General features: G+C 40.3%; 1 protein-coding gene across 1 annotated transcript in view; it reads left to right on the top strand.

Moving 5' to 3' along the window:
* GNB4 (G protein subunit beta 4) overlaps window positions 1-14,264 on the top strand; it is a 35,151-nt gene that overhangs the window by 6,526 nt on the left and 14,361 nt on the right. Inside the window, exons 2-3 of the mRNA XM_068406354.1 lie at window positions 9,392-9,488; window positions 13,874-13,912. Coding sequence (XP_068262455.1) covers window positions 9,432-9,488; window positions 13,874-13,912 — 96 coding nt within the window. The 5' untranslated portion in view covers window positions 9,392-9,431. The remainder of the gene's footprint in view (window positions 1-9,391; window positions 9,489-13,873; window positions 13,913-14,264) is intronic.

Below are 14,264 nucleotides of genomic sequence, written 5' to 3'. Positions count from 1 at the left end.
TTCCTTAAGTAGTTGGTGTAGTTTCTTTTTTAATAAGTGACCATTTGTAAAGAGGCAATACTGCATGAGAAACATCAAAAGAGTATATTGGTTATGTCAGTCTCATCACAAGTGATACCTGAAGCAGTTACACAGCCTATGTACTCTTCAGCCCATACTTGTAGGGGTGAAAAACAGTACTTAGGGTTTCACTTTCTAGTATGGGATTTCTGATCATTCAGTGACTCTCTGTAAAGTGAGGTTTTTGATAGATTTTTTTTTTTTTTTTTTTTAAGGCCTATGATAATATGCATCTTAAAAAAAAATTAGAAAAAACTACTAAAATAGCCTGACTTGTAGTCTGGAAGAGAACTTAATTTTTGTGGCTTAAAATCACAAAGAATTGACCAGAAATGTATTGTGAACCAAAAGCAAAATTAAAATTAGACCTGAGGGCAATAGTTTTATCTGATCTTTGGATAATCAGTATAAAAAAGCAAATGTTTATATTCCCTTCCTTTCTTATGAAGGAGTACAGCTGTATGCTAAATGTTACAGCTGCATAATTATGTGAACTGCATAATGCCTCGCTGTAACTTTGGTACCAAGGGAGTGTGTGTGTGTAGTGCTGAATGGTGAGGAGGAGGGAAGGGTGCTGAAGACTATGTATAGATCAAATGCATTTTTTTTTCCCAAGCTGGTGCTACATTTGAAAGGATGCAATGTGTACGTGTAACTGGTACTGCTGGGCTTTCTGCTCCTCGAGTGCGTAAGAATGCTCCACTTTCAAAAGCTGTCAGCCAGAAATTATTTCAGTCAAGTGAAGAGTCATCTTCGTTGAATTAAGGCACTTCTCCTGTAGACAGTATTAGCTTCTCTTTATGTGTATCTTCTCCACTGACTTTAAAGTTTTCTGTCTACTTAGTGCCTTTTATGCATACCGCACAGTCTGCATGCTCTGAGAAAACAGGAGGCTGCTTAAGTTAATCCTTTGTGCATGTAGGTGCCAGACCAGATTTTATAGGCATAACACTGCTTGGCCCTACAAAATGCAAGGGTACCGTGCCACTTCAGTAACTATTGATGTACTAGCCCCTTAAAAAAATCCCAAATCAAACTTGTTTAGAGATGGATTTAAATGTAAGTGGTCTTTCGAAGTGACTTTGAATTGTCACTCTCCAGTACACTTTTCATAGCAAAACTTGTTAGAATAGCTTCTGGGTATAGCTGGGTATTTGAAGAGGCAAATAACGTAGTACATCAGCTCACTCTGTGTTTCCACCTGTCTGTCCCCAAGGAAGAAACTGGACTGGAACCATCTCTGTCTGTCTTGTTACTTAGGGTTATATCTTTTGCTTTATTAAGATCTTTCTTGCTACTTCTTCCATGTTTTGAATTGCAAAACTGTAATAATTTGTTCAGTAATGGAGTGTCCTGTGGTCAGTGAACCAAATTTTCACTGGAGAATCATTATTATAGTCACTAAAGACAACATAATTTTAATTTCACATGAAGTTCTGTTTGCAGGGAGTGTGATAAAAATAAATCTGTGCTTACGTACCAAAACATTTTGACCTGGAAAAGAACATAATGAATATAAGATGCAAGAATGTTACTTTTGGAAAAATCACTCTTTTGGACTGTGAAATATTCATGACTTTAAAAAATTCCTTCCTGTGCTTTTTTCAGCCTTGTGCTTAACACTGAATTTCTTTTTCCTAGAATCCAGTGTGTGTGGGCAAAGAAGAGCAGTTTTATGAATGTACTTGGCTTAGAGTTTAAGTTGAGTTTTAGAAATAAACTCTCATATCTCTGACCTTAAGACACCAGTCTAGTGAACTGTCAATTTATTGTATAAAGAAGGGTAAAAGTCTAAAGTCACTGATCATTTTTTACTACTAAACTTAAGAATTGTTTCACTCTAATTTCTAAACTGTGATTTCCTTTGTCTGTTTTGTGACTGCTGTTAACAAGGTCAGTGTTTGTTGGTCTGTTTGTCTTCCATGGAAACCGTAATCAAACCAGTGATCAAACGCGGGGACGTGTCATGAAGTGTTCAGGCTGATCCCCGCACGGGTTTGCTCGCTCATTGGCGAGCCGTGCGTGCGCGGTGTCGGCAGCGCTGGTGGCATGGCATCGACTTCCAAACCCGGCAGCGCTGGTGGCATGGCATCGACTTCCAAACCCGACAGCGCTGGTGGCATGGCACCGACTTCCAAACCCGGCAGCGCTGGTGGCATGGCACCGACTTCCAAACCCGGCAGCGCTGGTGGCATGGCATCGACTTCCAAACCCGACAGCGCTGGTGGCATGGCACCGACTTCCAAACCCGGCAGCGCTGGTGGCATGGCATCGACTTCCAAACCCGGCAGCACTGGTGAGAGACGCGCTCCAGCTGCCACCTGCTCTGCTCTGTTAGTGAAAAACACCAAAGGTTGATACTTACGGCGCTGAAGTCTGAAGGTGAACACGGATATTCATATTTATCTGACTCGCGTTACTTCTGTGAGTGACTCCAAGTAGTTATTGCGGTAAATACAAACATTTTAATGTGGCGGGCCATATTTCAAAGTTATGCTAAAATCCCAGGCTAAGTTACTAGGTGTGTATGAAGTGACACGTTTTCCTGTTCTTTCTGATGCGGAGGGGTACGAGGTGTTTTGGTGGAGGAAGGAAGGAGCAATGTTGTTGGCTTGAAACTGCTTCTGCCACCCAGTTGGTGGGCGGGGTTGTATCCGTGATGTAACTGCACGGGCATGTTGGCACACGAAGAGGCAAGGCTGCTTTCATATCCCACTGATTTGTCCTTTGCTCGCGGGTCTCTCTTGCGGCCTCTCCTCTCCAGCTGTACATGCCATTTTGAGCACATACGTTCATCGGTTCCTTTGGACTGGGGGTGGTATCTGTTAGAGACATGGGTGTTCAAGCAAGTTCTGCTGCTACCCTTCCTCTCGAGAGGCGTTGGTTGATTATTTCCTGTTTTTGTACCAAAGCTATAATGGAGACATATCGCTTTAAAACACTTCCAAACTGTGCAGAAGTGCAACAATAGCGCTGACCTCAGCGCGCGAGGGCACACCCAGGCTGCATCCTGTTTTCTTCTTGGGGAGACCCAGGGCCCTGGGTGCGGGAGAGATCCCCTTCACGTGTGCCAGGGGGCTCGGAAATCGCAGTGACAACTGGTTCTGTCTTACGGAGTGAAAATTAAAAAATCTTAAGGAAAAGATTCATTTAGAACTTCCACGCTTATTTTCTAAATGGTAACAGTTTTTTAAAAAATAACCATTATTCTCTCTCTTTACTGAAATGTCCAAGATGTTCTGCAACTAGTGCACCCCTCAAAAGTATACGTTAAAGATGCAGAAGGGAAGGAGATGCACTGAAGAGGTTTGAGAGGAGAGAGAGACAGAAAGAGCAAGGTACACAATGGCACAATTACAGCCGTTATATACTGTTATCTCAACTTATGCTTCTCTCTGCTTGGCTTTAAGTATTAGTTGATCAATAGAAAAGCTCCTTGCTTTGTTGTCTTTTATTGATGCAGTACAGCTACAAATCGGCACAAAGAATTCTTGGGAAATTGAATAGCTGGTAAGGTCTCTGAGAAAGGGAGGAGAGACAACATAGGGCCAAGATACTGTAAAAAAAGGCATTAAATATTTTCCTCAGTGAAGAACTGAGTGTGTATGGTCCTCAAACAGCTCTACCATAGTAAATATATTACTTAAAATTCCAGCTAAAATAATTTTTATATATGAAGGTATGTAACTACAGTATAGCATTAACACATTTATTTTAAATGGCTGTTTGTGCAGGCAGAGATTTCACTTTAGGTAAGGCTTTGTCCACTGTGTCCAAATTTATAGAATTTGAACTGTTCTTGAATATGTCAAATCCATTCCCTTCAGACTATAAGACATAAAACCTCTGTATGTTTTTCTCTGTTCATGGCTTTGGGGAGACATAAATGAGTGGGCAAAGCTGCCAAAGTCTTGATTAGTGTCACTAGATGAGGAAATGTTTTATCAAAATCTTCTTTGGCACATCCTGAATATATACAGCATCAGTGTGTGTGCTGCTGGAGCTCAGCCCCAGAGCCAGAACCCCATCGTCCGCTGCTGTTGAGACAGCAAAGCCTGCGCACGCTGTCGGCGGTTACAGGAGACAAGCAGGTAACTTTACACGAGCAGCTTCAGCATACAAAGGTTTTGTGGACTGAAGCCTGAATGTGTGTGAGTTACTGATATAGCTCCCTTGAGAGAGGTCTGGAGTACTTTTTGGTGTCTTTTTCCTATAATTAGTAAAGCGCTATAGTTAGCATTCCTTATGTTTAGCCACCTGTGTGGTCACTAGTAGGAAAGATCACCTCAAAGCTGTGTGAAACCTCCTCTCTTCTACTGCTGTGTGTTGATCCATTGTGAGATCTTACTGCATGTGAGTTGAAAAACTGAGGTTGTTATGTATAGGTAAGCACGTATTTCAATTCCAAAGGACTGATTTTTTGATACAAAATAAAATTCTTGCCTAAATAATTTTTTAGTCGATAGCGCTGAAGAATCGGTCAGACAGACTGTTCTTTTTGCAGTCCCTTTAGTCTCTATATATTTGACACAAAAATAGCAGTGCTTTGTTGTGGGGAGGAGCATATTTACAGTTCTCTAGCCATTTTTTTTTTACTCCTATCTATATAGTGATTTTACATGGGAATAAGCTACGCTTGCTGAGGCAAGTGAAAAGCTTTTTTTTTCTTTTTTTTTTTTTTAAAGAAACCAAACTACTTAGCATCTTACTTTGTAAACTGTAATCTTCTCTGAGACAGAAATAGCTCTGCTTTGCAGAACTAAAGGTTTCTATCACTACATGCCTGACTATTCTGCTTCAAGTAATCTGCAAATATCAGCCCATTTCCTGGCTTTCCAGAGCTGCGTCAGCTCTCGGCCCCTGCGCCAGCCTCCCGCTCCGTGCGACGGGGTCGACAGGTCCCTGTCTGATGAACTCCCTGCATCCTGGCTTGTGTAGGCGCTGTGTCCTGCCCTGACGCTGGCCAGTGTGTTGCAGAGGTCCTGGGCTCAGTGAACCTTCTTACAGTGAGTCCTCAAGTGCATTTGGAGTGAATTTTTCCAGAGAAAAGGGTGTTTTTCCAGCCACCACGCTAGAGTCCACATGTTGCAGAGAAAGTACTTTCAAGACAAGAACTTGTGGTATTTGTCACTGCCTGCCCTTATAATGAAGAATTAAACTCTTAGCAAATGACGCTGCTACTGAATCAGGAGTAATGTAAGGGGTAATTTATCTGTGAAGCACTCAAGCCCGCCAGTGGCTTTCTCGACACTAGATATGCTGTGGAATCTGACTTAGTTAATTATTTTGTCTCAGGAGGCACTTTATTTTGGTATCAGTAAATTCACTTGTACAAGTCCACTGAGGAAAAATTGCACCAAGGTACAGTTCAGCCTACAAATGACATTGCTTTTACGAGGCCAAAGATGGGCTGCCTTCGTTACACAATAGTTACTGCTCACAACGACCTCCCTGTATTGTTGCTTCTGATGGGAAGCATCTCGTGTCCTTGGCCCCATTTCCTAGTCGCTTGGGTGTCCTGCGGTGGTACACCCCCCTGGCTACCAATGGTATTAAAAAGTTCTTCCCCTTCCTGTTGCTCATCCCCTCAAGGCCTCTTTGCCGTAGCAGATGATATTATTCATAGTACATCATGCACATCATGAATTGCATTTGGAGAGAAGCATCTGGCTGCTTCATCAGGGTTTCTACCTGTGAACGTTGAAAAGCATATTCCACTAGTATTCTGCATCTAAGGTAACTCAGAATATTTTTTTCTCTGACTAAGAGTTTATTAAAAATATGAATGTCAGGGAGGTAGACATTACATTACCACCAGCCTCCTGAGATGGCAGGAGGAATCCTGACTCTACCCATAGAGGTGCAAGAGCTGATGGCTTTGCTGTGTCCATGGCCAAGTACAATATCAGCTGTAAATCTAGTCTGGATAATGGTCTACACACATAACTACATCTTGACTATGGCTTCCTCTCTTTTCCTCTGTTTAACCAGCTCACTCTACCATCAGAGGTGTTAAAGCAGACACAGATGCTGCCTGCAGAGTTAGTGTGAATCTGCCAAAGGCCTCCATGAGAGCTTCATCCCTACCCACTCAATTTCTGTAATTTCCTGTGGGCATCTCAAAATAGTGCTTAAAAAAAATTTAAAAATCCCAAGTGGAAGCATCTTGCTTACAGTTTTGCTCGATGCTTTATGGTGGATGATCATCTGAACACGTGAGCAGTTACATGGGGAGCTGCAGCCAGCCAATACAACAGAGAGTGTTGGATACGCTTCAGTTTAACAGTTAAATTGTGCACTTGGCTTGTTTACTGTAGTATCCCGGTGTTTATATATAGCTTAAGAATATCTCAGAGTTTGCTGTTCAGCTGCTGCCTACTGGAAAGGAACTTTAATGCTTAAAGCTAGAACGATCCAGTTCTAAAATGAATCTGGATTTTGTAGAAATGTATACTGGCTTGGAGGCTGTTATGTTAATTGAGGCATAGCTTGACCTTGAACCACTGATACATTTCTGCTGAGCGGTAACTCTAATGACCTTGCAAATTTAGAACATACCGATGTTGCTAGGACTTCTCCACTACAAAAACAATTATTTCTTTCAAAAAAGTATGAAAGACTATTGTCCTTTAATTTGCTTAGGAATTGACCTTTAAGCTAGGGGTGGGTGGGTGAGAAGGCTTCTGAAGCTGGATTTTGTCTGTGTAGGCGCTCGTACAGGTATAACACGATTTGAAGCTGTTAAGCTTAACAGCTGGTTAGCTGCTGGTGCAGCTTGATGCAGAAATTACATTGGTGATGAACAGTACTGATACGAATGAAATTAAAGTTATTAACACTGACTTTATGGTTGAAGTACAGAATGGTGGTTGATGGTCTTTGAGTGCCAGTGCAGTGCTACAGCTAATTTTCTAATATGCTCACAATTTACCTATCAATAAAAAAATGCCCTGACTTCAGCTACTTGTGACCAGCCACGCGTGCTTCCACTTGAATAGTAATGTCACTTTCTTCATGATCAGTTATTCTCTGTGTTGAAGTTACTGTTTACAGGGCACTGAAGTATGTGGCACATCACAGGGCAGAAGCTGACTTCCCTTCTCAGAAAATTAGAGATACATCAACTTCTCTGTTAGGAATCTTTATCTTCTGTTAAAAATAGCATGCCAGAATGCTGAAACATTGGCAGATATCATGGCTGGATTGCTTTAGACATTTGAGTCCATTGTTTTGTCCATGTTACCTTTGTGTGGGTTGTAGAACAAAAACAGGAAGACATTTTAAAAAGGATAATTTCACACTGTTGGAACTGAAAGTGGGGCTATATTTCATAGAGGTATAGTATTCCAATCAAATATATTAAAATTGTAGTTAAACTCCAAAGACTGTAAAGGCATGTGATTAGCATGCATGCTGAAGTGATTACAGTTTTTAATGCTTGTTTTTTGAAATTGGGCATTAGTGTTGATAACTTCTGTTTTATGCCTGCTGTGCATGAAGCAATGTTAAATAGTCTGGGCTTCTGAAATAGGAAGATGATGGTAAATAAAGTAGTCTCGTAGAATATTTGCATATGGATTGTAGTGTCTTTGTAGTTGAACAGAGCATTGATTTAAGGAAGGGAAAGGTGTGAACTTCATAGTTCGCTTATGTATAGCTGAAAATGTTAGTTAGATGTTCTGAGTCACCACTGTGCTCTTACCGATTAGGATGTATTTTGATGTGGAGGTGATCCAGTTTGCATACGTTTGTGGGTTTATTCTGCAATGGTCTTTGCAGTGGTATCTGTGGAAAGCATGGAGGTTCAGATAGAAAGCAAGAAAGAGTAGATGGTTAATTAAAGAAGATACACTTTCCTTCTTGAGTAGCGAGAAGTTTTGTAGCTCTCAAACGTTTGTGTAAGCTGTAAGTCCAGGGCTGATTATCTTATTAGTCAGTTACTTTGAATCCAAACCTTTCCCTCTTTACATCTATGAAGTGTCGCATTTTATAGATGGAAAAAAGGCTCCCAGAGTCTGTCTTGTAGAGCACATCCCTACTGAACTATGAAGAACCAGTAGCTGGGCCAAATAAAGGGGTTTCCCTAGAGGTCTACAACTTACCAGACACACTGTGACCTTCCTTCCCCTGTTCTTTGGCCTTTTTTCAGTGGACTAAATTGAGGGGACACTACTCTTTTGTCTCTCATGTTTAAATGAAATGCTTAGAGTAATGTTTTGAATAGGTCCTTCTCCCCACTTCTTTCTTCCCTCAATTTTCGTTTTGTGAGTAGTAGTCTGACTTCTATCTTTCTTCTTCTATAAGCTAGAAGTGTTTTGGGTTTTCTAGATAATGTAGTGGGACCACCACCACCCCCTTTCTGGTGTGCTTTTTCTATCATGAAAAAAATAGAAACAAGTGCCTGGCTTATTCCTGAGCAAGCTACTAGCTCATTTTACTTTCACAACAAGGATATCGAAGTCTACGTGTATGTGAACAGACTTAAGAGGTGTCTGTAGTAGTGGCTGACTGCACTGCTGTACTGAGGATAAAGAGGAAAATTGATCTGAAGAAACTGTTCAACACACTGAAAAAATCAGATGCAAAATCTGATCGAAAAAAATTACAAACCTGAAAGTGTGCTTGTATGTGGTCTTACTGTGTATTGATCTTTTTATTAAGATCGCTTTGAGCCGGTGTTCAGATGAGAACCGCTTTAGGCTGCTGTGGGCTGTACCAGCACGAGGATGCTTTAGGGATGGTTTGGTCTTTACTATCCCTTTTCACTGTGTGGGTGCTTTTGAAATGAAAGCATCATTGTGCCTTGCCTGAGGAAAACACTGAAAAAAAATTGTAGAAAACCTGTTATTTCAGCTGTGGTCTAGGATTCAAAATTTTCATCTTTAATTGAAACAAAACCGCCTTGGATGTCTTGTGCAAAGATGTTTGTGCCATGGCACTGTTGAACTCAGATGTAGATGTTTAAGGTGACCACTGCAGTCTCTGCTCTCTGTTGCCATCTTGGGGTGAAGACTGATGGTCTTAGAGGTGTCCGGGTCAGTGAGAAGAGTGATGCTACAAATGCGTTCGGTAACAGCGTTCTTCAAGTGCCGTGGGTGGTTCTGCGGACAGTTGCTTCTATATACAAAATATACTTCATTTAATTCTGCTTTTCATGGTAATTCAGGAATTGAAGTAACTTAGGTCTTGCCAAATTTATTAGACAGTGTACTAAAGGGATGCACTATTCTAAAGGCAGAATAAATGTATATATAGGTTTGTGAGGTTTTGTGTTTTGCTTTTTAAAGAGGAGAAAGTGATACTGAAACTTATTTTTCCCTCTTCCTGGCAGGTTTTCTTCACCAGTGGAGTGTGAGAAATAGAGACTGAAGATGAGTGAGCTGGAACAGTTACGGCAGGAGGCAGAGCAGCTGCGAAATCAAATCAGAGTAAGAATTGCTAATTGCTTATTTTTCATTATAAAGTTCCTCCTTCAAAGGAATAAAGTGTAGAGATTGCATCTATTACTTGCTCCTGTTTAAGTTGTGCAGAGCTTAAAATATTTTCAGAATAGTTGTTAAAAAATCGGAAAAGTAAGCCAATGGTATAATGAAATGAATTAATAATATTTCTTGAACAAAACATTTTATTTCCTATTGAAGTTTGCTCTGTTTTGTCACTAGGGAGGTATGTGTCTGCAAATTTTTTTTGTTTCAGATTTTAAAAAAAGCTTGTTTCTGGGCTAAAAGTGACCACTGCACTGCCACTCTTGATAAGCATGCAGCTCAAAGCATGGAGTGTGAGAGAAAACCTCCCAGGGGTCAACGTCGTTTCTACAGGCCCCATTTCTCTGCTTCCTGTTGAATTTTTTTTTTTTTTTGAAACTGCGGATCCCCCCATATGTGCTAATTTTTGGTTGAAATTACTCATGGAAGATAAACCAAGTATGAGCTGTCATGCCCAAAGTCAGTTTACCAGGAATCTGTTGCAGCATGCCTGTATATTTCAGTGATGCAGTCTCCAGTAGAGAGAAGAGTACAGAGTATAATAAGGATCTTCAAAGTCTGTTTATTCTTCATCAAAATTTCCTTTCCTAAACATGAAGCATTCATAAATCTGATTTAGATGGGAATGCCTTATTTGCAAACATTCCTATCAGCTAAGACTGTAGGTTTCTTGGGATATGTTGCGTGCGCACCGAGTTCTTTAGCATGGCATCTGCTGGCAGCAGTTGTTTTGCAGTGGTTTGCTGCTTAGTGCCGTGGGCGTTAGGCTGCTTAGTAGTATCAGCCATGTGATAAACACACTTAAACACACTTCATGTTCTGGGGGCAAACGTTGCTTTCATGGTTGCTCATTCAGTATTACCCAAGGAGAGCTCTGTCTCCTGTTGTTTTCACTTAGTACACTAACGAAAGGCAAGGCGGGGTTCAGTCAGTGTTGTGGCACTGGGTGCCCTTTCGAGCAGCTCTTTGAGGAATGCAAATAAATTTTAGTTTAAAATACTTTTTCTTAAATTTAAGCTTTATTATGGCATTGTACAAATAAAAGGTACACATAACTTTTCAGTTCTTCCTCTGCCTGATGTGTGAAGACTTTTTCATGGTATTATGTTGGGGTGAGCCGGTTAGTCTTAATTCAGTCTTAGTAATCGATCAGTCTGGTTTTATGCAAAATTATGTTGTGTGAAGAAAGGGATACCAGGCAAGTAAGAGAGCTAGACTGTGTTGCAGGAATGTTTGCTTTTTTCATTTTGGAGCATAAAAATCTGATTGGCCCTTTGTATAAGGACTCCATTTTGTGGTTTTAGGTCCATTTAACATTTTCCCTGTAACTCTCTCACCCAAACTTGTAACTGCATCTATACAGATGTGGCTGAGTAACCATGAGTAACCATGGCCATTGCCATTGGAGTCTTTTGGCTCAGCATGGGCAATCAGTGTATGCCGCTTTGGATCTGAGTGCAGGGTTGGATACCTTATACTTAATTTTAACTTCAGATTAATATGCAATTAATAAAATGCTCTTGGTGACTTCATATTCAAGAAACTTTCTGACCAAATAATTCAGTTTCCTGTTTGTATGGGTGACTATTTATCTTGCTTATTAAATCATTGCACAGGTTTTTTTCTGAATAGGTGTTTTGTTTGGGATGGGTAAGAGGATAGATACAGGATCTAAAAAAAAATAAGGTTTTTTAAGTGTCTAGAAAATCTAGCAGGCTGGTAATTTTCAGGAATTATTTTTGATGCACTCCTGAAAAGAGGTGAGGTCACTAACAGCATTTGATGTTTTATATATAGTTAGCAGTTTGCTATCTTAGTTGTTTACAACTCTTGAGTTTTGCCTGACGTTTTCTCTAACGATATAATCATGCAAAATCAGCTTTGTTCTTATAAGTGGGTTCCAGATAAGATTGTACATAGCAGCTTCCTAAAGTAGAATAAATTGTGATGCATAGCTGTCAGTTTCCCAGTAGACTTTTGTAGGCTGCAATGTTTCAGAAATGTTTAATGATTTTTTAATTTTTTTTTTTTTTTACAATGTCTAGGTGATGTGAGTACCTTTGCCTCCCTGTGCAGTTACTACAGCTGTAGCTCTGTTCTGTACACAGATAGACTATGATGGAGGGATAAAATAAGACTGCAGGAATTTTTAGTGCAAGAAGTTTGAAACATCAGTGAATGATGAGCTGTTAGATAGCAGGATGGCTTTGTGGTTTAAGTTGATTCCTAGTTCTGTCTATAATAGAAGTTCTCATGTGATGCGTGTCCTCTCTTTGAGAATGGAAATTTAGGATACAATTTTTGAGTGATGCATACTTGGCACAGTGTACTTTGAAATTGAATGATGTTTTGAACAAATAAGACACTATTTTAAAAAATACATTTAATTTTGGAAAAAAAAATTAAGTGTGTATGGTAGGAAATTGTGAGGACTGCACAGTGATCGATTTTTCTCACAAATTCTGCATTGTCTACTGCATGAACTGAGAAAAATCTACAATTATATAGAGGAGCTTTTTTATGTTGTGACACTAATGATTCTGTGAGGATGATGCATATGTAGAAAAGACAGTTAAAATGTGCGAATAAAAATAGCCTGTTGAAACTTTGCTTTTCCTGCAACTTTGCCAATCGTATGGCAAGTATTAGACAGCCTCAAGTATAGGTGTTGCTAATAGCACTTCCTTGAAGAAAAAAATGCTTTGTTTCGTTCAGATTGCATTCAGAATTCATTTTATGTTGAACATCTTCAAATGTTTCAGCTAAACTAAAGGACTGAAGTTGTTTAAAAGCCAATGCGTTTCTTCCTGTGGATGAAATACGTCCTGAGCGCTAGGGGATTTGCTCCTCTGGTATTTTAAACCCCTCCTGATTCCAGACGTCAACATTTTATAAATTCTTCCACAGTTCAGACATTTTAAAAATAAGTTGAAATGACTTAATCCACTCTCAGGCTTGCTTTTTGGGAGCAAAGCTATAAAGGGTGGTCAAAATAAACATGCACTAAAAAATTGTGAAAGTTGCGATGTGAAGTAACTCTCAAGAAAGAGCTTGAAACATTTTAAGATCCTGGTCTGACTGTGTTGATGCAGTTCCAAAACATGTGAGTGTTTCCTTTCCTCCTCTCAGAGAGGCTGTTGCCATTAGTGTACAGGTTGAACACTTTCTTGGGGCAGGGGGACACAGAAGTTAGTGGTGAGGGCGGACATTAGTGGGTTGCCTGCTTCATTGGCTGCAGAAGTTGGAAGGTATTTGGAGAAACTGCAGGGAGTTAAGAGAGGGTCTTGTGGCTGGTCCTTCAATACTGCTGTCGATAGTTTTATCTTCAACTTGTGCTATAGAGTTCATGTCTAATTTTAAGCCAATTATTTTAAACCATGCTTCTCCGAAGCGGTTGCTGACTGTGGGCCTGTTTTTGTTCCTCGAAGACGGGAGTCTGAGCTGCAGGAGTGTAGTCCAATTGCAGTTGTAACTGAAATCAGGCTTTGCAGAATCGGAGTGTTGCAGACTAGGCTCTGTGGTGCTCGCCTGTGTGTCAGGTGTGCAATCTGTTACTCTGATTATAGAAACGAAAGTAAAGTCTGTTTTCTGGGTAGGGTTGAATAATATGCAGAAAGTCATACGTCCATAGAGTCTGAAATAAAATAGGCAGAGTATCTGTGTGGAGACCGGAGCACCATCCATTCCATTAAATGAATGAGCGTTAAATGACTATTTTTTTCCTTCATTTTCTATGAAGTGCATCAACAGCTTAAGCTTCTGTAAGCCTGTTGTCTGTCCTGCTCTCCAGATCCTGCCTGTTAATTTTCATCCTGCCTCTCATAACTAGCATCGTCACGCCTGCGATTGCAAGGAGAGTGAATGCAAGAGCCTCATCCAGCCCAGAGCTTGCTAATAGCGTGTCATATGTGGTTGCTTTTTCAGGTGGATCAGTTCTTCCTCTTCTCTCGTGCTCAGCACACCCTGAGCAAGCACACTCACACCAGGGAAGGAATGCAGGGAAGAGGGTAGGCGCTGGGACCAAAATGCTCCAAACGCCTTTGAATCTCATATTCTGGAGGAAGGGAGACTCAAAGGTTGCTGGGGCATGGCCCTTCCTAAGTCCCCCTTCCTCCACTACCCCTCAGCTTGTGTGCCAGTGCTTTAGAGTCCTTGGACAGTAAAACGTGTTAGGGTGACAGAAGGCATATTGACATGTAAGTTCTTGTTAGCTTGTGGCTTTTGAGTGTGGTGAAGTCTAGCTTAAGAGTTATTTTTTCCTTTAGACTCTCTCAGTTGATGCTCAGCGTTGCCTTTTAGATTCAAATTGTTCCATTCTTTTGTTTCAGGATGCAAGGAAAGCATGTAGTGACACAACTCTTGCTCAGGTATGTTCTTGATTCTGTCAATAGGCTGTTACTTGATACATAAAAGAATAAAAATCCCTACAATTTATGACTGTGACATGTTCCTGTTTATCCTGAAAGATTAAAGTGGAACCAGCCTTTGGAAATGTACTGTGTATTTATACAGTTATTTAAAACAAAACACCACTACCAAAAAACAAACAAACTAACAAAAAAAAGCAGGAAAAAAAAAAACCAGTCAAAAAAGCCCCCACCATCTTAACGAGTCCTGCTTCCAGTTTACTTTTTAAATAGTGTTTAATTATTTATCTTCTTGCTGTATTTTAGAAAAGTATTTTGCATTTGAAGTTCTGCCATGCTTTAAAAAATAACA

Source organism: Nyctibius grandis, chromosome 8, assembly GCF_013368605.1.
Source record: "Nyctibius grandis isolate bNycGra1 chromosome 8, bNycGra1.pri, whole genome shotgun sequence".
Taxonomy (NCBI): domain Eukaryota; kingdom Metazoa; phylum Chordata; class Aves; order Nyctibiiformes; family Nyctibiidae; genus Nyctibius; species Nyctibius grandis.
This window is presented reverse-complemented; position numbering and strand designations above follow the sequence as displayed.